Source organism: Schistocerca piceifrons, chromosome 1, assembly GCF_021461385.2.
Source record: "Schistocerca piceifrons isolate TAMUIC-IGC-003096 chromosome 1, iqSchPice1.1, whole genome shotgun sequence".
In the NCBI taxonomy this organism is placed as follows: domain Eukaryota; kingdom Metazoa; phylum Arthropoda; class Insecta; order Orthoptera; family Acrididae; genus Schistocerca; species Schistocerca piceifrons.
The window spans coordinates 873,928,139-873,950,821 of NC_060138.1; the positions used below are offsets into that span (position 1 = coordinate 873,928,139).

Sequence of the window (22,683 nt, forward strand, 5' to 3'; positions counted from 1 at the left end):
GAAACGTATTTTTTATATGTGCCCATACGGCCGTTGAAGTGGTGAAAATCCTACCGAAGAAAACTCGGTTGTTATCATTCTGAACACATATCGTCGAAACAGTAGCAGATATAACAAAAATCTTGAAACATAATTTCCATGGTTGCTAATGTACTTTACAACTAGCCAATCACATCTTTGAACATTAGGATATACACTCCTGGAAATTGAAATAAGAACACCGTGAATTCATTGTCCCAGGAAGGGGAAACTTTATTGACACATTCCTGGGGTCAGATACATCACATGATCACACTGACAGAACCACAGGCACATAGACACAAGCAACAGAGCATGCACAATGTCGGCACTAGTACAGTGTATATCCACCTTTCGCAGCAATGCAGGCTGCTATTCTCCCATGGAGACGATCGTAGAGATGCTGGATGTAGTCCTGTGGAACGGCTTGCCATGCCATTTCCACCTGGCGCCTCAGTTGGACCAGCGTTCGTGCTGGACGTGCAGACCGCGTGAGACGACGCTTCATCCAGTCCCAAACATGCTCAATGGGGGACAGATCCGGAGATCTTGCTGGCCAGGGTAGTTGACTTACACCTTCTAGAGCACGTTGGGTGGCACGGGATACATGCGGACGTGCATTGTCCTGTTGGAACAGCAAGTTCCCTTGCCGGTCTAGGAATGGTAGAACGATGGGTTCGATGACGGTTTGGATGTACTGTGCACTATTCAGTGTCCCCTCGACGATCACCAGTGGTGTACGGCCAGTGTAGGAGATCGCTCCCCACACCATGATGCCGGGTGTTGGCCCTGTGTGCCTCGGTCGTATGCAGTCCTGATTGTGGCGCTCACCTGCACGGCGCCAAACACGCATACGACCGTCATTGGCACCAAGGCAGAAGCGACTCTCATCGCTGAAGGCGACACGTCTCCATCCGTCCCTCCATTCACGCCTGTCGCGACACCACTGGAGGCGGGCTGCACGATGTTGGGGCGTGAGCGGAAGACGGCCTAACGGTGTGCGGGACCGTAGCCCAGCTTCATGGAGACGGTTGCGAATGGTCCTCGCCGATACCCCAGGAGCAACAGTGTCCCTAATTTGCTGGGAAGTGGCGGTGCGGTCCCCCACGGCACTGCGTAGGATCCTACGGTCTTGGCGTGCATCCGTGCGTCGCTGCGGTCCGGTCCCAGGTCGACGGGCACGTGCACCTTCCGCCGACCACTGGCGACAACATCGATGTACTGTGGAGACCTCACGCCCCACGTGTTGAGCAATTCGGCGGAACGTCCACCCGGCCTCCCGCATGCCCACTATACGCCCTCGCTCAAAGTCCGTCAACTGCACATACGGTTCACGTCCACGCTGTCGCGGCATGCTACCAGTGTTAAAGACTGCGATGGAGCTCCGTATGCCACGGCAAACTGGCTGACACTGACGGCGGCGGTGCACAAATGCTGCGCAGCTAGCGCCATTCGACGGCCAACACCGCGGTTCCTGGTGTGTCCGCTGTGCCGTGCGTGTGATCATTGCTTGTACAGCCCTCTCGCAGTGTCCGGAGCAAGTATGGTGGGTCTGACACACCGGTGTCAATGTGTTCTTTTTTCCATTTCCAGGAGTGTATTTCGAAAATCTTCCCTCACGTCAAAATTTTTGAAAAATTTATGTGTAGTAAATCTAATAGTACATTTAACAGAAAATATAACCATACCTGATAAACTTATATCCCGAAGTCGCAGTAGTCAGATAAAAGTTGGGAGTACCCTTATATACCGCTATACGTGCGCTCTGTCCGCCGTATGACGCTTGTCATACATGGCGATAGGGTTGTTTGCAATTTCACGGATACCGTAAATGACGGGCTCCTGAAGGATTTAATTGAGACAATAAGGCCTCGCTCTTTGTCGAGCCAGGGAATAACCAACGTGGAGGTGGCGAGCGGACGTTGTATTATACATTGCAAAGAAGTGTTGCATACATGTACTTGTTGTGCACCACGTACATCTAATTACTGCAATATTATCGCACAATTTTCATCGTGTTTCATAATTTTTAAAGCAATAATTAACAGGAGGTTCACATTTATCAGATTTTTTCTGTGATGTATCCGCTCTACCACACATACCGATACACGTTCATAAATCAAGGGAGTGAAAACTGATTACGAATCAAAGATTGAATTTTAGGACATTATTCTTCACATGCAAATTTACATTATTTACATTGTACGTCCTTATTTCCTTATTCCATAAACTGCCGAAAGATGGCCAGATGAGAGTATTACGGGAAAGACCAATCTACGCTATAAATTATTACAAAGGCTGCTATAGCTATGAGCATGTGGGAAGCATTAATATGGACAGGAGAAACGGGAAAGAAATTTAACAATATACCGAAGGTAATCAGGACGTAAAAATTATGACGACTCCTGCTGTAACAACCAATATAACCCAGCCACTTGATGTTTACACATTCAGACCGTGGAAGAACTTTTAAAACAGTTCTCTGATGTAATCTTACAATACATCTATGATATAATTTTGCAACTGTGGAATAATATCCTACAGTACAGCTATGATGTAAATTTGAAACTGTGGAACAATAGCCTGAAAATTCAATCTTTGATTCATAATCAGGTTTCGTCTCCTCGATTTGTGAGCATGTTTAGGTACGCGTGGTTCAAGAGCGGATACATCACAGAAAATCCTGATAAATGTGAACCTCCTGTTAATTATTGCTTTAAAAATTATGATACACGCTGTAAATTATGCAATAATATTGCAGTAATCAGATGTACGTGGTGCACAACAAGTATGTGTATGCAACATTTCTTTGCAATGTATAATGCAAAATCCGCTCATTATTGCACTGACTACCAAAGATAATACAACAAAACTTAAATACCGTAAAATAACAAAATAGATGTCAAACGTAATATCCAAAACCAAAGGAACGAAACCAAATAAACAATAAACCAATAAAACGAAGACCATGAAAAGACAAAGCGGGAATAGCCACTCGCCACCTCCAGGTTGATTATTCCCGGACTAGCCAGAGAGCAAGGCTTTATTGTTTCAATTAAATCCTTCAGGAGCCCGACTTTTATAATCGCACAGCGAAATTGCAAACAAAACTATCGCCATGTATGACAATCGTCATACGGCGGACAGAGCGCCCGTGTAGCGTTATATAGGGGTACTTCCAACTTTTATCTGACTACTGAGACTTCGGGATATAACTTTATAACATATGGTTAAATTTGTTGTTAGATGTACTACTAGATTTATTACACATAAGTTTTTAACGTTTCGAAAATTCTGAGGTGAGGGGAGGTTTTCGAAATATATCATAATGTTCAAAGATGTGACTAGTCAGCTGAAAAGTATAGTAGCAACCATGGAAATTAAGTTTGAACATTTTTATTATATCTTCTACCGTTTCCACGATATGTGCTAAGAAAGATAGCAACCGCTTTTTCTTCTTTATTAAAATATCTGCGTAGCATAATTATACACAATAGCCATTCAGCCTCCATTACAAAATTTGTTTTTGGTAAAATTTTCGGTGTCGCCTGGAGAAGTGGAGCTAATGTAGGAATTACAGTGAAGTTTAAGTTCACTGGAATTTTCCCCTTCAGCCTCAACAAAATACCTTCACGCAAAATGCTCCCTTCGTCCACATTCCTAAATGATGATTCCGCCTCTGTTACCATAGAATCAGAACTAAATCCAGTCCTTGCAACGCCTTCTAATCCTCCAAGAAATTCGGTAACCCAAAACCGAGCACCGTCATCACCGTTGTCTTCTGTTTATCCCAACGAAAACCACAGGTGCGAGGAGGGATAAAAATTTGGCTTGTCATCTGACTTCACCAATTCATCTCAGTCTTACAAGACGGAAGAGAAAATTACATTTTGAAAACTCCCAAAGAAACAAGGTCAAGGGTTGCAGAAATGCGCTGATTGTTCAAAAGAAACCTTCAAGTCGAGAAAAAGATTCATCTTCGTCATCACTCGAAGGTGAAAGGAGTAAAACATACCTTGTGGTTTCTGCAACATCAAATATTACGAAAATAGATCTGTGAAAAAAAGGGGAATGGATCAGGGGCGATAAGCGCACGGTGTGGTTTCACGAAATTTGCATGGCGGCTGCTGGTCGTAATCAGTTTCGCAGTCGGAAATGCATGTAAAAACTACTGGAAGAGTTAAAATGTGTAATTTTCCGTTTTGTGCATAATTGTATGATCGTTTACAATGATTCGCGTAGTTCTATTTACGATTCAAATAGCGCCACCAATTTTTAATTTTTCCTTTGTTTCTACATTTTATCTTTTGCTATTTACAATGAAGAAGAATAGATCTTGAAGCATGTACCTTTATCATACGAAACTCATAACTATGATCTGCTCACCACTACAACTTAACAGGTGTCATAAAGTACTTAGTATCCCTTTGGGGCCCAAAAAGTGTAAGTGATTCATTTAGCTCCATCTTACCGTATGTGTTCACAACTAAACTGAAAAGCTGCGCATAATACCTCTTGCAAGTCTCAGTGCCCAGAACGGTGACTTGAACGATTGTGTGTAAATGGAGCTACGCCATCATGAATCCCATGGAAAGAACGAGTCTATGACGTAACACCGAAGCCCTCAACTTTCTGACTTGTGTAGTTCAGCAGAGTAAGTCTACCGAAGTGAATGATTTGTAGTTATAGTTGTTGTATGACTGTTTTTATATGCACCACAATATTAGTCGTGGTATTTAATATCGATAATACTTTTCTGGTCACCGAATAATTCTTTAAGACACCACAGTACTCCAAGCATGTTCATTTTCCAACTGCTCGGCCATTATATACGCCAACTTCGATATTCATTACAGATACTGTGAATTTATTCAAGTCCGGTACAGAAATGAATTACCTCGTTGTCATACGATGCGCCAAGACGGTCACACGGCTTTGAACATGACTTGAACGCAACCCGACAAAGCTGGTATTTTTCGGAACTAGAATTGCACGCCTCTTGTCTTCTGAGGACGGAGGATGGACAGAGGTCTCCCCGTGCACTCATTGTTGCGATGACGTCATTGTGGCTTAATTTTGGTTATTTTCACTTCCACAGTCTTGTAATGTGTGCCACTGATCCACAAAACTAAGTTTCTCGCGCTGCTCGCCAGTAACGCATTACGAAAATTGAGTGCCCATACTTGAGACATTAGGGTCATGGCTATCGTATACGGCAGTTTCTATTTCATGGTCACTCGCAATGCAGCCGCTGTAGCTGAAAAGGATGGCTCCTATTTCTTCTCTCGCTAATTGCCAAGTTAGGTTTGCAGTAACGTTTATGACCGCAATACCGGTCGAAAATTATCAACTCCGACTAGAGTATTGACTATACGAATTCAGCAAGTAGATGGTGAGTTGCTGGTTCAGATCATCAAACTGCCCATGGAGGACGGCTCTATGAGCATCAGCTCCGCAGCAGTGTTAATTTTGTGGAAGTGCGGCAGTGCTCACGTACAGGTCCTCACTGCCTACCGCTGCCACAGTGTAAATACGAGTGGTGGAATCTGGCACTCGACCGCAAAACCATACACGAATCAGTTCTGGCAGTTGTTCAGCTACCACAGTGACAGTATCTATCGAGGTGGCATAGTATTCGAAAGAACGTCATGTCAAAATCCCATCCGGCCAAAAAGAGTTGGGTTTACCGTGACTTCCCGAAATCGCTCAAGGTGAATGCCAGGAGGCAGGAGATGATGGGATTCCTTAAAAGAGGTGTGGCTAGTTTGCTTCTTTAATTCCTACTTGCGCTCCCTCACAAGTAACTTCGTCATCGACAAGACTTTAAACTATAATGTTCCTTTCTTTGTATGACCGTCTTTTTTAGAGATGGTTGCGGGACTAGGCTGTTCAAAATGGTTCAAATGGCTCTGAGCACTATGGGACTTAACATCTATGGTCATCAGTCCCCTAGAACTTAGAACTACTTAAACCTAACTAACCTAAGGACATCACACAACACCCAGTCATCACGAGGCAGAGAAAATCCCTGACCCCGCCGGGAATCGAACCCGGGCGTGGGAAGCGAGAACACTACCGCACGACCACGAGCTGCGGACACTAGGCTGTTCAGTAGAGGGTGTCAAATTGAATACCTTTCGGCCATCAAATTTCCAACCTTATTTCATTTGGCAACCAGTTCCACCGTTTTACTACGCCGTTTTCAGGCCCCTGACCGACGTGTAGGAAGAATCTACCTCACCTGCAGGTGATGGTTGAAGTGATCACTGTGGCAAATATCTAATAATATCAGCATTGCTGGCTGATTACAACCGTGGTAGATTCTTCCTACACGTCGGTCAGGGGCCTGAAGATGGAGCAGTAAATCGCTGAAACTGGGTGCCAATTAAAATAAAGTTGGAAATTTGATGGCCGAAAGGTGTTTAATTTGACATCCTATAATGTTCCTTTGTTTATGATGACAGTGACCAACCTATCGACGGGATGCTCAAAGGCGATGAAACGTGAGCTTCCCACTTTAACCAATAAGTCGGGCATGAGTCCATACACTGCTGTCACAGTGGCTCTCCTAGCAACAAAATGTTCCACCAGACCATATAGGTCGGCTAATCGGAGTGAACGGGTTTTTGGATCTGTGGGGCATTTTCCGATCGATTTCCTCCGCTATGGTAGAGGCAGGTTGAATACAGATCGCTGAGTGACTTCGTGAATCGCCTGTAAGGTCCATTCGGAATCAGACGCGTCAAATGTTCAGTGCAGATGCTAAGCTGGTTGTATACTCCTGCCAGGTTTCTGGTAATTTTTCTTGTGTCCTAATAACCACGCCTGGTGCCATTATTATCATAAAATATGTGTCAATTCTAATCAACATTAATTGGAGATTAAGAACCTGGATGATTATTAAAGATTGCTGCTTGAGTGGCGAACACAAATTTATCATGGCCATATCGATTACATAGACGACCAACTTCAATAAAAACATCATCTGACAAAAAAAATGGGTTCAAATGGCTCTAAGCACTATGGAACTTAACATCTGAGGTCATCAGTCCCCTAGACCTAGAACTACTTAAACCTAACTAACCTAAGGACATCACACACATCCATGCCCGAGGCACGATTCGAACCTGCGACAGTAGCAGCAGCACGGTTCCGGACTGAAGTTCCTAGAACCGCTCGGCCACAGCGGCCGGCCATCATCTGACAATAGAAGATAAAAGACAATACTGTTTGCCATACTAGGATTAATTGATACCCTACATGGACTTTAATTATGTAATTTTACATCAATATTACGATCATACACTCCAGAGCGATCCTAACTGTCTGCTAGCCAGGCACCAACCGTGGGCACAACGTCTGTCGATTACTGTCTGTCAGCATACACAATTCTGTCTTGGTTGTACGATGTCACCGTTAGTGCATGTAACCAGTGTACTTCTATAATGTAAGCAAGAGTCAGTGGAGGGTCTTTGGAGCTGCTAACATATCTAACAGTTCAGCCTGCGGTGATAAAGACGGGCTAATGTAGTTTTCAAATTGTAGAAAACCGTCTACAAAGTTAATTGCTTGACGAGCCGTTATCGTTTGTGTACAGTTTTCAAACATTTATGGAATCGCACTGCAGTGTTTCGTCAAATTTAAAGGATCCCATTCGAAACTCCATCACAATACACTAAACCTCACCACGTCTCAGTATGTGTGCTGAGTTTTACATGCTCGTTATGATTTACCGCTATATTTTCCAGTTAATAGTGTCGATGTTTAAACGTAACTTCACTTTCACGCAGCCATTTAGAACAATTTCTAAGACAAATTTCACTTTTGTATCACGCTATTCATAGAGTCAGCACTTTGCCTGATCAGGTAACCGTAAGCTTCCTCCATAAGAGTGAATTTTTTCGTTCTTTATCACTCCTATTCAGTACGTCCAGAATCACTCACAATTATATTTGTTCGGTACGATGAGGCAAAAGACTTTCGTCAAATCGATTATCGTGTTTAAATTAAATAACACAAACTGAGATTGAAATGGAGTCCAACAGAATGATGTTCAAAATTCAACCAGTTGTCAAGAACGCCTTTTACACCACAGTACTGCTCACTCACAGTGATATGCGCTGCTCTTCTCCGACCTGTGGAAGAACTACCCCAGCTGCTTTCATGGGTACCTTCAGTCTAACATGGCACAGATTGACGTTGTTCAAGGACAGAAAGAACTAATAGAAACGAAAACCACGTTAAAAGTCTGAAATAAATTCAATGAACAAAGTGAGACTGAAAATTGAATCTGTAGATTAGTAGTTAGACTCGTAACCCTGTCATCCAAAAGCGAATGAGAACATCACTGCTGATAAATTGCACTTCTGAAGGGCTGGGCGAAAGTAAGTTCTAACCCACATGAGCATCATTTTGAGTTATTGCATGTTATGTGTTGGCTAAATTCAAAGACAAGAACATAAGCGCAATAAGACAATGCGACTTATACAGTAAACAGTTCTTTTAGCATTACAAATCGAACTATATGTAACTAGCATGTGAGATATTGGAAAATACTAATATGATCAGATTACTCCTTGCGAAATTCAGGAGTTACACTTTCTTCTGCTGACCCATTCATATATTCGGCATTACAGTAAAGAGCTCCAATTCCGACTCTATATTACATTGCAATTTGCTGCGTGTTAATTATAGAAAGACAATAGCGCACATTGTTGTCTGCATGATATGCGTTACGGGTTATTTTCAGTCAGAAAAATATTACCCCAATGGTTACACTCCGAATTTTTACTTACAAAGATAATATTCGGTACACACTCAAACAGGCTCAGTTCATCGTAGTAATTTGTTTAATAAGATTGCATGGATAATATCCATGTTCAAAACCTTTATTATCTAACTGATTCAAGTCCATTCGTGGAAATTCTATCATTAGCTGCACTTCGACTCTTCATCAATCGAAATATGGAGACCTTCTCTCCTGTGGTGTGTTTAGCTTTCGTATCAAGACGCAATATGTGTGGGGAGATAGCTGATAAGCTACAGTATATGCAAGTCACGGGTCGCCTTCTCGCACTCCAGAGCTCGGTAAACAGATACCTTATCTGCATATCATTGGCTAAGTACAGTTTACGTATTACTGAAAGTGCTCGATTTCGCCCAAGAAGAGAATAACAGCCACTAAATAGTTTAAAAATAATGCAAAAATTAACGAAAGGGGAATTTATGTGACAGTTCTGTAACTCACCTCACGCCGCGGAAAGTACATGTTGTGTCACAAGAAATTTGCCATAGTGGTAACACCGGTTCCCGTCAAATCATGGAAGTTAAACGCTGTCGGGCTGGGTTAGCTCATGGATGGGTGGTCATCCGGTCTGCCGAGCGCTGTTGGCAAGCGGGGTGCACTCAGCCCTTGTGAGGCAAACTGAGGAGCTCCTTCATTTAGAAGTAGCGGCTCCGGTCTCGTAAACTGACAAACGGGTGTGAGAGCAGTGTGTTGACCACATACCCCTCCATATCCGAATCCAGTGACACATTTGAGCTGAGAATGACACGGTGGCCAATCGGTACCATTGGGCCTCCATGACCTGTTCGGGTGGAGTTTAGTTTTTTAATGGGCCACTAAATAAGATTAGATGTACAGATACGCATTGGCTCGAAAGACATCGCTCGTTACTTTTTTGTACTTATTTATTTATCTTTCTTATGCTCATCGCCGCATTCGTTACGATGCAGTTAGTTGCTAAGCACTATCTTAGTTTGAGTAAGATTAAAGCACTGAGTTAGCGGCAAAGTCCTTGAGGCAATCGTCCTGCAATTTGTTGCGGAAGCCACGAAACAGCTAATTCACAAATACAGCATCAAGATTCGTTTGCAGTTCTTTGCAACTTGTTTTAGTCAAAAATTTACATATCACACAGAAGCTGTCACGAAAAAAAAACGCTTAACAAATAATTTCTGTGATGTCCAGTGGGATGATAATGTCTCCTTGAAGTAATATTTCAGCGAAATAGATCATCATTGTCAGCTGGAAGCCTGTAAGAGATTTCAAATCGTTATAGTTACAAAATTTACTTTTTCTCTATGTCTAGACGAGTCAGCTCGGATTAGTTCAGCCCATTTTCTTTTCTCCTTATCTTTCTTATGTCAAAGAAATTACAGTGTAATACAATTGCATCGGAAAATGCCTATAACTAGCCGTAAACCGTAATGTATATTACATTTAGAGCGATCGCGACTGAATAAATTGGTTTCTAAATGGTACTGATCAGAGCTCAAATTCTCCATTACTCAATATGTCAGTGTTTACGTAAGTAAGATTAGTTGTTAATGACACAATTTATGAGACAATAAATAAACCGTGTTACCAAATTTCATCAAAAATAAAAAACCTGCTACAACATTTGTCCAGTAAAACTTTTCTAAGAGATATTACAGGGGGTGGACAATAATATGGAAACACATAAAATACGGCGTAGGAAAACCGTTGGCACTCAAAGCAGCTTACAGTCGTCACGGAACGGATAAATACAGATCCTGTATGGTTTTCAAGGGAATCTTACACCGTTCTTTCTGTAAAATATTGACAAGATCAGATAATGATGATTGAGGAGGACAGCAATCGCGCACTTTCTCTCCAAAGTAGCCCACAAAGGGCAAATAATATTGATACCTAGTGACTGTGGTGCCAAGGAAGATGCAACAATTCATCGTCGTGCTTACGAAACTTGAACTGGACGATGTGAGCTGCGTGAACAGGTACCGTCACTTTGGATCACAGCATCACCTTTGGGGAACAAACGTTGTACCATGGGATGGACCTGATCAGACAAAATTCCTTAGCAGTAATTCGACCTTGCAGAGTAACTATGGTACGACAGAGTACCATGATATAGCTACCCATATCATGACCGAACCGCGCGATGTTTCACTCTCGGGACGTAAACTCGGCCAGAAGTTAGAACCAGTGTGTAACAAGACTCATCCGACCAAATCACTTTCTTCCATTGTTCCACAGTACAGGTTTTATGGCTTCGGCGATTTCCTGTTAAGGGTATTTGCATAATGAGGTGTGGTTTTTGGAGTTCCAGCTCACCTTGCAATTCCCAGTTTATAGAGCTCCCTTCGTGTTGTTTTGGTGCTGACAGGGTTCGCGAATACGACATTCAGTTCTGCAGTGATTTTTGCAGGTGTAGTCCTCTATTTTTTTGTCACAATCATCTTCAAGGCCCATCTGTCACGATCACTACGCACACACTTTCGTCCGCACTGTGACTTGGCGGGCGATGTTTTTCCTCTTTCCCTGTATGTGGTATAAGTCTTCGAAACGGTGTCTCTTGAAACATCAAGCACTTCGACTAACTTTGTTGCGGAAGCACTCACCAATGAGCACCAATAATTTGCCCACGTTCAAATTGACTTATCTCCGACATAACCCACCTATAACTACATAAACACCGTTATGACGAAGAATGACACTTGCAAAGTGAGGATTTTGAACAGGTGCCGTTCGTCGAAAATTCAACAGCGCAAACTTCAGGCTTGGCTAGCGTATGGTTCAAATGGCTCTGAGCACTATGGGACTCAACTTCTGAGGTCATCAGTCCTCTAGAACTTAGAACTGCTTAAACCTAACTAACCTAAGGGCATCACACACATCCATGCCCGACGCAGGATTCGAACCTGCGACCGTAGCGGTCTCGCGGTTCCAGACTGTAGCGCCTAGAACCGCACGGCCACTCCGGCCGGCGGCTAGCGTATGCATTTATGTCCAGGCATGCGCCTCTCGTGGTGTTTCCATATTTTTGTCCAACCCCTGTAAGTTGCCACAAAAAAATCTCACCTTAAGGTGTCGGCGCTTGAGAAATCTAAACATGATTGTTGACTAGTCACAACAGGCAATGATGCGGACTATAGATATCACTTCAGTTTGAATACTCACCTATGTTCATACTCAGAAGATTCAACATTGTTTTATTTGATGATTTTTGTTACTGTAGAGCAAGGTACATCAGAGGTCTGTACAGCAACTAAAGCATGTCATTGTGTCGGCACTCGCCTCGGAGGTGGCAGGAACGATTCTTGACGGTGGAATGTGTTTTCACACTGAGATTTGGACGGCAAATGGAGGAGAAGTGTTGCTGCCCCATACCTGAGCACCAGGCTGTGTGAGTGCATCCTGTGACGTATTCAATACCCTAATGTAGCGCCTCACGGAATGAGACAGCTTCACGCTATTGTTTGGGATCCGTCCTTGAGATGAGAAAGTTACGTTAGGCTGTCCCAGGCGTGCCGTATATTAGCAGTCTATGGGCTAACACTAGGCACGGAAATCACTCATTGTTTCCGCCACCACCAACACAGCACCACACATTCTATTCTGTCGAGGAGTTCCTTGAAAAATTAAGCTGATTCTTATTGTATTGCTGATAGCGTTAACTTAAACTTATGGACTGACTTTTTTCAGGTTCATGAACATTTATTTTTATGTGTTGTTACTTTTATGTTGTAATTTCATGTACTGACACGTTCCATGACCTTGGAGATTTGCTCCTCAATTAGGTCCTACGGAACTTGACGGGTAAATAAAAAATAAAAATATTGCACGCATTCATCAAAGTGATCGACGCTAAGCAACTGTGTGGCAGTCTTCCTCTTTCACGCGCACGCATCAAAGTTGACTACACTGAAGAAATAAGTGTGAGACGCAACTGTCATATAACATGAAGGAAGCATGGAAATGTACGTGAAAGAAGAAAAAGCAAACTGTTCCTTACGGACGTGAGTTCATTGTGATTGCCATCACACCATATTGTTTCGGAGTAAATCAAGAAAATGATGAACAGATTCGAAAACAAACTAATGGTCCTAAAAATAACACTGTATATCACTGGCTGATAACACAATCTTTGCCTTCTTCAGTCAACCTTCTGCAAGGTTAGTTGCATTCGACAAAAACATTTTCTCTATTGAGGTCGAATTTGAGTGTGACAGTGAAGTTATTTGGATGTGTACAACAGGTCTAGGTGAAATCAAATTAACTCTTTTTACCAGTCACCCGATTCCGCTGTTACATTTTTAGACCCATTCAAGGAAAGTCAACGGGCAGTACTGTGGGATTATCCAGATCATGCAGTATTAATTGGAGGTGACTTTAACTTATCGAGTATAGACAGGAACGTCTATGAATTCGCTGCAGGTCTTACGGACATACAGTCTTATGTAGTATATCTGAACAGATGTTCCGAAAACTGTTTTGAACAACTAGTTTCACAACTCACACGCAATGGAAATATTTTAGACCTTATAGCTACATACCGGCCTGACCTTATCGACAGTGTCTGCATAGAAACAGGGATTACCGATCATGAAATCATCGTAGTGACGATGGTTATTAGAGCTAACAAATCCGCCAAGAAGACCAGGAGAGTGTTGATACCAGAATAAGCAGACAAGCTGTCGTTAACATCCCACTTAGACAATGAGTGGACATCATTTAGCTCCAGTACGACGGACGCAGATGGATTATGGACAAAATTTGAACCGATTCTAAATCGCGCTCTGGAGAAGCATGTGTCAAGTAAGTGGCTTAAGGATGGAAAGAACTCTCCGGGGTTTAATAAGGAAACTCGGAAAATGCTGAGGAGACAAGAGATTGTTGCCCTCTCGGTACGAAAAAGAGCACGCAGATGTTGTCAGACAAAAGTTAATAGCAATTCGTACGTCCATACGAAAAGTAATGCGTGAAGTATACGACAACAACTTCCATCGTCATACCTTAGCGAAGGATCTTACCGAAAACCGGAGAAAATTCTGGTCATTCGTAAAATCTCTAAGCGGGTCGAAGGCTTCCATCCAGCCACTCGTCCACCAGTATGGTGTGGCAGTAGAAGACAGTGGATACCTTTGTCTGTGACGAACACTCGCCGTCAAGGACCTCGTACTGCGTTCTGCTACTTAAAAAGTCTTGGAGTCACTCACATATCTGGGAACCTAAACCGTGTTCTCGACCTTTCGTCAAAAATCTGTAGTGGGGCATCGTGTGGGAAATCTAGGAATATGGGATCTGCTTGTCGCTCTCCATCCATGGTTTATAGGATAATATGCGAGAAAAGCGCAAGCTGAGTTTCAGACATGCGATGCTTTCTAAATCCGTCCCGATTTCTGGGCAAAAGCTTTTCTGTCTCAAGGAAATTTATAACATCCGAACTCAGAATACGTTCAAGAATTCTGCAGCAAACCAATGTTAAGGATACTGGCATGTAATTGTTTAGGTCAGTTCTTCTGCCTCTCTTATAAACGGGTCACTGGAGCTTTTTTTCCATTCGCTTGGGACTTTTCGCTGGGCAAGACATTCGCGATAAAAGCGGTCTAAGTAAGGGGTCGATGCGGCAGAGTGCTCTATGTAAAACAGAACTGTTACTTGTTTTCAACTCTTTCAGTTGCTTCTCCACACCACGGATGCCAATTTCCATGACCTCCATGCGGGAGGTCTGTACGACAGTCAAACAGTGGTATGTTTGCACGATCCTCTTGCGTGAATGATTTCTTAAACGTGAAGTTTAAAACTTCAGCTTTCCTTTTACTGCCTTCTATTGCCATACCAGACTGGTCGACGAATGACTGGATAGACGCCTTCGATCAGCTTAGTGATTTCACGAATGACCAGAATTTTCTCGGGTTTTCGGTAAGATGTAGTATGCTTCGCGCATTGCTCTTCCTATGGATACACGAATTTCTACTAACTCTTGCCTGTCAATATCTGCGCGCTCTTTATTGAACCGAGAAAGTAACAGTCTCTCTCTCTCCTCAACAATAACTTCGATGAAATATTTAGGATTAAACGTTGCAAAGTGATGTGAAATGGAATGAGCAAGGCAGGCGAATGTTCGACGTCGTTTTATTGGCAGACAGCCATAAAGGAGACGGCGTACGGAACACTAGTGCGACCCATTATTGAGTATTTTTCGAGTGTTTGCGATCTCCACTGTGCCGAATAAAAGAAAGACCCTCAAGGCAGTTGAGAGGCAGGCTACTAGATTTGTTACAGGTAGGATGGATCAGCACACAGGTATTAGCGAGAAGCTTTGTGAACTCAAATGTAAACGCCTGGAGGAAAGATGATGCTCCTCCCACAAGGTACTATTACGCAAATTTAGAGAATCGGGATTTGAGACAGACTAGAGAACCATTCTACTGCCGCGCAAGGACCACGAAGACAAGAAGCGAGAAATTAGGGTTCGTACGGAGGCTTTTAGGCAGTTCTTTTTCCCTCGCATTATCTGCGAGTGGAACAGGAGAGGAAATGACGAGTACTGGTACAAGGTAATCTCCGCTTGCACAACATGGTGGTTTGCGGAGTAATATGTAGATGTAGATGCAGATTACATTGTTTTGATTGTTTGAGCGTTTCATTCACGATGACCAAATATATTGCAGGTAGCCTTTAAACACTGCAAAATTCGGTTTTGAAATGTATTACCACGTCTGCTTTTTAGTGAAAGTGAAGTCATGGTATTTAATGGGCGTACGGACTCATGAGCCGTTTTCTGCTCATGGCGTAGTGTGTTCATTCAATTGATATTGTAAGACATTAGTGGCTCTTTTTGCGGGGAACTCTACTGCCTCGCTAAAGTGCACTTTATCTTTTGTGTTTCTGTTTCTACATTCAAATTCATAAATACAGAAATAAACTACTGAGCGTTAAAATTGAAACACTAAGGAAGGGTAGCAAATAATGACATTGTTCTTATTGTGCGTATACGTGACGTAGAAAGAAAATATTATAAAATTTTTAGGTAACGTGAGGACGTACAGGATGTGAAATTTAGTAGCCACTTCTGGCAATAGCAACGGCTCTAACCCGGCTGCGGATCGAGTCGAACTCAACTTGGATGACAAATATGACGAATTCCACGTTGCTTCAAGTCTATGCCAGAGTTAATTAATCGTAGTGGCTGGTAAGTGGTGGCGTGGCAGCCTCTCGGCCATACAGGACCAGGTGTTTTCAGTGGGTGAGAGATCTGTAAACTGTGCTGACCAGGACTAATATCAAAGCCCCTCTGTATCAAGTTAGGTCAGAACAGCAAGGGTAACATGCTTTCTTCCGTTATTTTGTTGTAAGACAGTTTTACGAAGACTTTGGAATAAGACACAGTCGTTGCCCTTAACACGTCAGAAATGTAACGGCTACTATCCAAATTACTAGCTGCGTGAATCCCAGGTGATCGTGTTGAGCACCCAGCGCCAACCCCTATCATGTGCTGGGCATATATGAAAAATGTAGACTGCCAACGTTCGTTCTCCTCGGAGACTGCATACATGAACATGCCCATTATGATGGTGTAGGTAAGAATGGGGCTCGTCTGAAAAGACAACTTGGTGCCACTCCTGTTCCCAGGGCTGTTATTGGGCGTACACTTTTGGCGCGCCTCTCTCTGCTGACTCATCAGGGCAGCCCCAACGATGGACATTGTGCTGACAGTCCATTGTGCCACAAACGTCGTCGCACTGCCGGCGTGGGTATTTGTCTTGTTTCAGACAAACCCAACACAAGGTAGGTGGCGAGGCTGTACAACACTGCACGGCCGAACGTCTACCCTCTCGGGCGCTAATAGCGTGAGGCCGTTAGAGATCCTGCATGACATAGAGTATGGCGCTCCAGAATCCATCGATTCCATATTCGCATGACAGCCATGGGATACCAATCAACGTGAGCAGCAAAATCGCAGAAAGTTAAACCTCAGTCTCGATAGTCCATAATCAACTCGCTGTTGAATTCCAACACGTGCAAGTATACGTTTGTTTGTTTGTTTTTTTTCCTTTTACTTGAAACGTAGCAGAAACAACGTTCAAATGCGATTTCTGCACGAAGAAAGGAGCTAGTAGAGAACTATGAAACAAGCAAATAATGTGATAAACATTGGTCAGAGAAGAAATGGTTTGCGGGATACGAAATGTTATGCTGAGTGAATGAACACATAACGAAACCGCCGAGGATCCAAACTGCAGATATGCATTTGAGGATAAACACATTAAACAAGTGTTGCACGAGTTCGCCGTTCATATGAAGGCAGGCTTCAGCATGCCTGCTAATCGATGCCCGAACACATTTAGAAATCTCACTTGTGTTCCGAGTGCCTTCACAACCATCCACAATGTTTTCGGTAGCTGATTCGCTATCAACAGAGCCGGAACACAGCTAAACCTTTAAAGATTCTGCACAAACAAATCTAATGGGTTCAAGTTGGAGGGAAAAAATGCAATATCTTAAGGTCTAATGTTAGTGTTGCTTGAGCCTCCCTAATCTTCGTAAGATTTTTGGTATTACATACTGGCACAATAGTTTTATTTGCACAACGTTGTCGACCGACACTGTTTGTTTAACATTGTTAACAAACCAAGCTTAAAAACTGCGAATCGTGACATTTCAAAGCGTGACATAGAATTAGAACTGCATTGTGAAACTGATTCGAGTAAAAAGGATAGAAATTTGTAAATCATAATACAATGCGTTTTACTTTTTAAAATGAAATGCGGTAAAGCAGTGCATTTCGAGACAGTTTGCACAGATCAACGGCAGCAGCGTCAGCTCTGTTCGGGGATAACTGGAGTGATAGTAAAAGACTAGACAGTTGTTACACTACTCCCCCGCTTTGTGATTATAAGAGAAAGAGCACGCTATTCACATAGCTGGTTTCAGAAGATTCACACCTAAGGATGCATTGGTCCAGAAGTTTCACTTTAATTTTATAATGGAGTATTATTTGATTATGTTTCCCAGATACCAGTTCAAAAATAGAGATTCGTAGCAACTGTTTGGCTTAAATTAGTGAAATAAATTAGTCGTTATCTTCACGTATTATATAAAATAAAGCAAAACGCTTTGAAAAATATGAGTATGCCTTCATATTGCTCAATTGGTGCTCCGCAGTTCATCAGACCTTCAACCGCCCCTGCATTTCAAGCTGACCTGTTCTCACGGCTACCAGCTAACAAACAAGTATCGCGTAAACCAAAACCTTTCAACGAAAGCATAACTACGATCTCTTTCATGAACATTAGCGTGCATTTAGCCATGTATACTCGTTTAGCAGGCAGCGCAGAAGAATACCGCCCGACGGGACTGCCTGTGGTCTTTGTTGGCGGCCGTCCCAAAAATAGCTGCTTCCCAATAGTCTTGTGCTTCCTTGTTCACCGTATATGGTCTCCCACTTCTTTGATTTACACCATCAGCGCCCAGTGGAAATTCCAGTGAAGCTTGCTTGTGGACATCATATCCGCGTTGTAAACAAGAAACAGACGAAGAAAACGTACGACCGTCAATGTTTTAATCGACTGAAACGAAAGTGTATTGTGACGAAGTAAAACATTTCATTAGTTGCATACACAGTATCAGCATTTAATAAAGTATCAGCACGCTGAAAAAGTGGGCTGGTTTCGTATTGGACATCGCTCGAATCTCATCCAGATACAGGTACTGGATTCGAGAAAGGTTTTAAGCGCAGCGCGTACCACTCTACTCTGGACTATGTCACTGTGCACGCCTGACCCACATTACATTCCTGTCGCATGCTTCCTTCTCAGCAGTGGGCAGTACACACCGGGAGCGGCTCTTAGTTAAAAGTTCTGAGGTAGAGACGTCCCACAAGATGTATATTTTTCAATAATATATTACAGAATTTAGAATTAACATAGATGTTACATGAAGTCACAAAGGAGGTATGCGAACATGTCGAAAACTACACTCATGCTCATAAATTAAGGATAACTACAGAATGTGGTGCCACACAACTTGGCACTGCACAAAACTGGCGGTAATAGCATAGGCACATAGGGAACACACACGACACAGATCTGTAAGTCCACGGTATTGGTGATAAGTTGAGAAAACCGTCCCGAAATACATGTGCTACAAAACGCCACTGTTTCCTGCGCATGTACCCGGACATGGGATATGATCACCATGCACACGTACACAGGCCGCACAACGGGTTGGCATACTCTGGATCAGGTGGTCGAGCAGCTGCTGGGGTACAGCCTCCCATTCTTGCACCAGTGCCTGTCGGAGCTCCTGAAGTGTCGTAGGGGTTTGAAGACGTGCAGCGATATGTCGACCGAGAGCATCCCAGACGTGCTCTGTGGGATTTAGGTCTAGAGAACAGGCAAGCCACTCCATTCGCCTGAAATCTTCTGTTTCAAGGTACTCCTCCACGACGGCAGTTCGGTGGGGCCGTGCGTTATCATCCATCAGGAGGAAGGTGGGACCCACTGCACCCCTGAAAAGGCGGACATACTGGTGCAAAATGACGTCCCGATCCCACCTGACCTCTTACAGTTCCTCTGCCAAAGACATGCAGAGGTGTACGTGCACCGTCCGCAGCTCGTGGTCGTGCGGTAGCGTTCTCGCTTCCCACGCCCGTGTTCCCGGGTTCGATTCCCGGCGGGGTCAGGGATTTTCTCTGCCTCGTGATGACTGAGTGTTGTGTGATGTCCTTAGGTTAGTTAGGTTTAAGTAGTTCTAAGTTCTAGGGGACTAATGACCATAGATGTTAAGTCCCATAGTGCTCAGAGCCATTTGAACCATCTTTTGTACGTGCACCAATCATAATCCCACCCCACACCATCAAACCACGACCTCCATACAGGTCCCTTTCAACGATAGCAAGCGGTTGGTATCTGATTCCTGGTTCACGCCAGATGAAAACCTGGCAGGAATCAGTGTTCAGACTATAACTGGAGTCGTCCGTGAACATAACCTGGGACCACGTACTGTGTTTTTGACACCAGGCTTTACGGGCTCTCCTGTGACCAGGGGTCAGTGGAATGCACCTTGCAGGTCTCCGGGCGAATAAACCATGTCTGTGCATGTCTGTTCCAGTGGCTGTGGTAAGGTCCCGAGCAAGGCTACCTGCAGTACTCCGTGGCCGTCTGCGGGCACTGATGGTGAGCTATCGGTCTTCTTGTGGTGTTGTACACTGTGGACGTCCCGTACTGTAGCGCCTGGACACGTTTCCTGTCTGCTGGGGTCGTTGCCATAATCTTGAGATCACACTGTGTGGCACACGGAGGGCCCGTGGTACGACCTGCTGTGTTTGACCATCCTCCAGTCGCCCTAGTATTCTACCCCTCATAACGTCATCAATATGTGTTCTTTGAGCCATTTTCAACACACCATCAGCACGTCTGAAAACGTCTGCACGCTTACTCGCTGCACTGTACTCTGACATGCACCAACACACCTCTGCGTATGTGGACTGCTGCCAGCGCCACCGTGCGACGACCGCAGGTCTGATGCACCGCATGGTCATACCCCAAGGTGATTTAGACCCCGCCACATAAATGTATGTATATATTGGCGATCTTGGCTTCTGAAGTGTTTTTCACCTACCATACATTGGAGATCGTCCCCAGACTGACCATGTCACGAATATAAAAATCACTAGAGTGTTCTGGAGTGTAGTAACATGTCAGCACCTAGCGAGAGTTCGTCAAACTATCACATGAAGTAAGGGCGCGAAACATATGCCAACGGCGTTTGCTTCGTAAAGTGCGTTAAGTAAAACAACTTCTACTGCTTCTACTTCCGGTGCTTTTAACGATTTTCGTAACGTCAGCATTAAGTAATAAAATAAAGCTATCATCAACCTGAAGTGCTTTAGTAGGCGTGGCTCTACTGGGGGTGGTATGCCTTTGCCTTCCGCCGATCTTTAAACTGTTTGCCCCAGTTATGTGTGGGCCTACAGTTTAACGTGGATTCCGAATTACGGTGCAGTTCGGCCTCTTTCACATTAAAAAGCAATCCAGACGTGAAAAATCATGCTAGGAATAACCGGGGAACGCACCACGAGCCGCGTGTGGCAGGAAGTGCGCCTCACCTGGTAGCCCATGATGGTGTCGCCGGGCTGCAGGCTGGCGGCGCGCGCCCGCTGGTAGGGGTCGACGCTGAGGTAGGCGGCCTGGCAGAGCACCTCGCCCTCACGCACAGCGGGCAGCTCCTCCTCCTCCACGCGGAAGTCGTCTTCGCGCGGCTCCCCGCGGAAGTGGCGCGCCAGCACGATCTTGCGCGCGGTCTCCATGTCGGCGCGTCTGCTCCGCGGGCCGGCTGCGCTGTTACTGACGGCTCAGCGCGCCGGCCCACCGCCGATTACGCAACCCCGCCCGGCTCAACGTTCAAGTACGTCGTGCCGCAGATAAACAACGCCTCGCTAGCCTCGGGACGACCAGTCGTCGCAGCCGATCTGCTAGTCAGCTGTGCGACCGTATGAGTTTCCTAAGACGCACAAGGACCTATTGTTAGTAACAATAGGGCACCTACGTCACAGACTGCAAATTAGGTGAACGGTCGCTGGAGGAAACAGAAAAACGGCTTGCTCGAGGATGTGTTCTAGCTCCCGTCCTGTTCAACATACACCGAAGCGCCAAAGAAACTGGTATAGGCATGAGTAATCAAATACAGAGATGTGTACCCTGGTGTAATACGGCACTGCGCTCGGCAACGCCTGTATAAGGCAGCAAGTGTCTGGGGCAGTTGTTAGATCGGTTACAGCTGCTACAGTGGCAGGTTATAAAGATTTGAGTTAGTCTGAACGTGGTATTATAGTCGGCGCACGAGCGATGGAGCACAGCATCTCCGAGGTGGCGATAAAGTGGGGATTTTCCCGTACGATCATTTCACAAGTATAGCATGAATATCAGGAATCCGATAAAACGACAAATATCCGACAGCGCTGGGGCCAGAAGAAGATTCTGCAAGAACGGGACCAACGACGACTGAAGAGAATCGTTCAACGTGAGAGAAGTGCAACCCTTCCGCAAATTGCTGCAAATTTCAGCGTTCGAACCATTCAACCAAACATCATCGATATCGTCTTTCTGAGCCGAAGGCTCACTCGTGTACCCTTGATGATGCACGACACAAAGCATTATGCCCCCCCCCCCCCCTGGGCCCGTCAACACCGACATTGGACTGTTGGTGGCTGGAAACATGTTGCCTGGTCGGTCGAGTCACGTTTCAATTTGTGGACGCGTACGGGTTTGGAAACAACATCATGAATCTATGGACCCTACATATCAGCAGGAGACTGTTCAAGCTCGCGGAGGTTCCGTAATGTCCGTGGGGCGCGTGCAGTTGGAGTGGTATGAGACCCCTGATACGGCTAGATACGAATCCGACAGGTAACACATATGTAATCATCCTGTCTGATCACCTGCTTCCATTCATGTCCATTGTGCATTCAGACGGACTTGGGCAACTCCAGCATGACAATGCGACACCCCACACGCCCAGAATTGCTACAGAGTGGCTCCAGGAACACTCTTCTGAGCTTAAACACTTCCCTGGTCACCAAAAATGAATATTATTGAGCACGTCTGGGATGCCTTGCAACGTGCTGTTCAGATGAGATCTCCAGTCCCTCGTACTCTTACAGATTTATGGACAACCCTGCAGGATTCATGGCGTCAATTCCTTCCAGTACTACTTCTGACATTAGGCGAGTCCATACCACGTCGTGTTGCGGCACTTCCGCGTGTTCGCGGGGGCCTACGCGATGTTAGGCAGGTGTACCAATTTCTTTGGCTCTTCAGTGTATATAGGAACTATCAGCCAATATCCAAAGATACGTGTTACTTTCTCTAAGCTGACGCTTTGCGTATCACAGCGCA

General features: G+C 44.5%; 1 protein-coding gene across 1 annotated transcript in view; it reads right to left on the minus strand.

Moving 5' to 3' along the window:
• LOC124802108 (prostaglandin reductase 1-like) overlaps positions 1-21,121 on the minus strand; it is a 73,438-nt gene extending 52,317 nt beyond the window's left edge. Inside the window, exon 1 of the mRNA XM_047263123.1 lies at positions 20,895-21,121. Coding sequence (XP_047119079.1) covers positions 20,895-21,095 — 201 coding nt within the window. The 5' untranslated portion in view covers positions 21,096-21,121. The remainder of the gene's footprint in view (positions 1-20,894) is intronic.
• Positions 21,122-22,683: the final 1,562 nt, after the last annotated feature.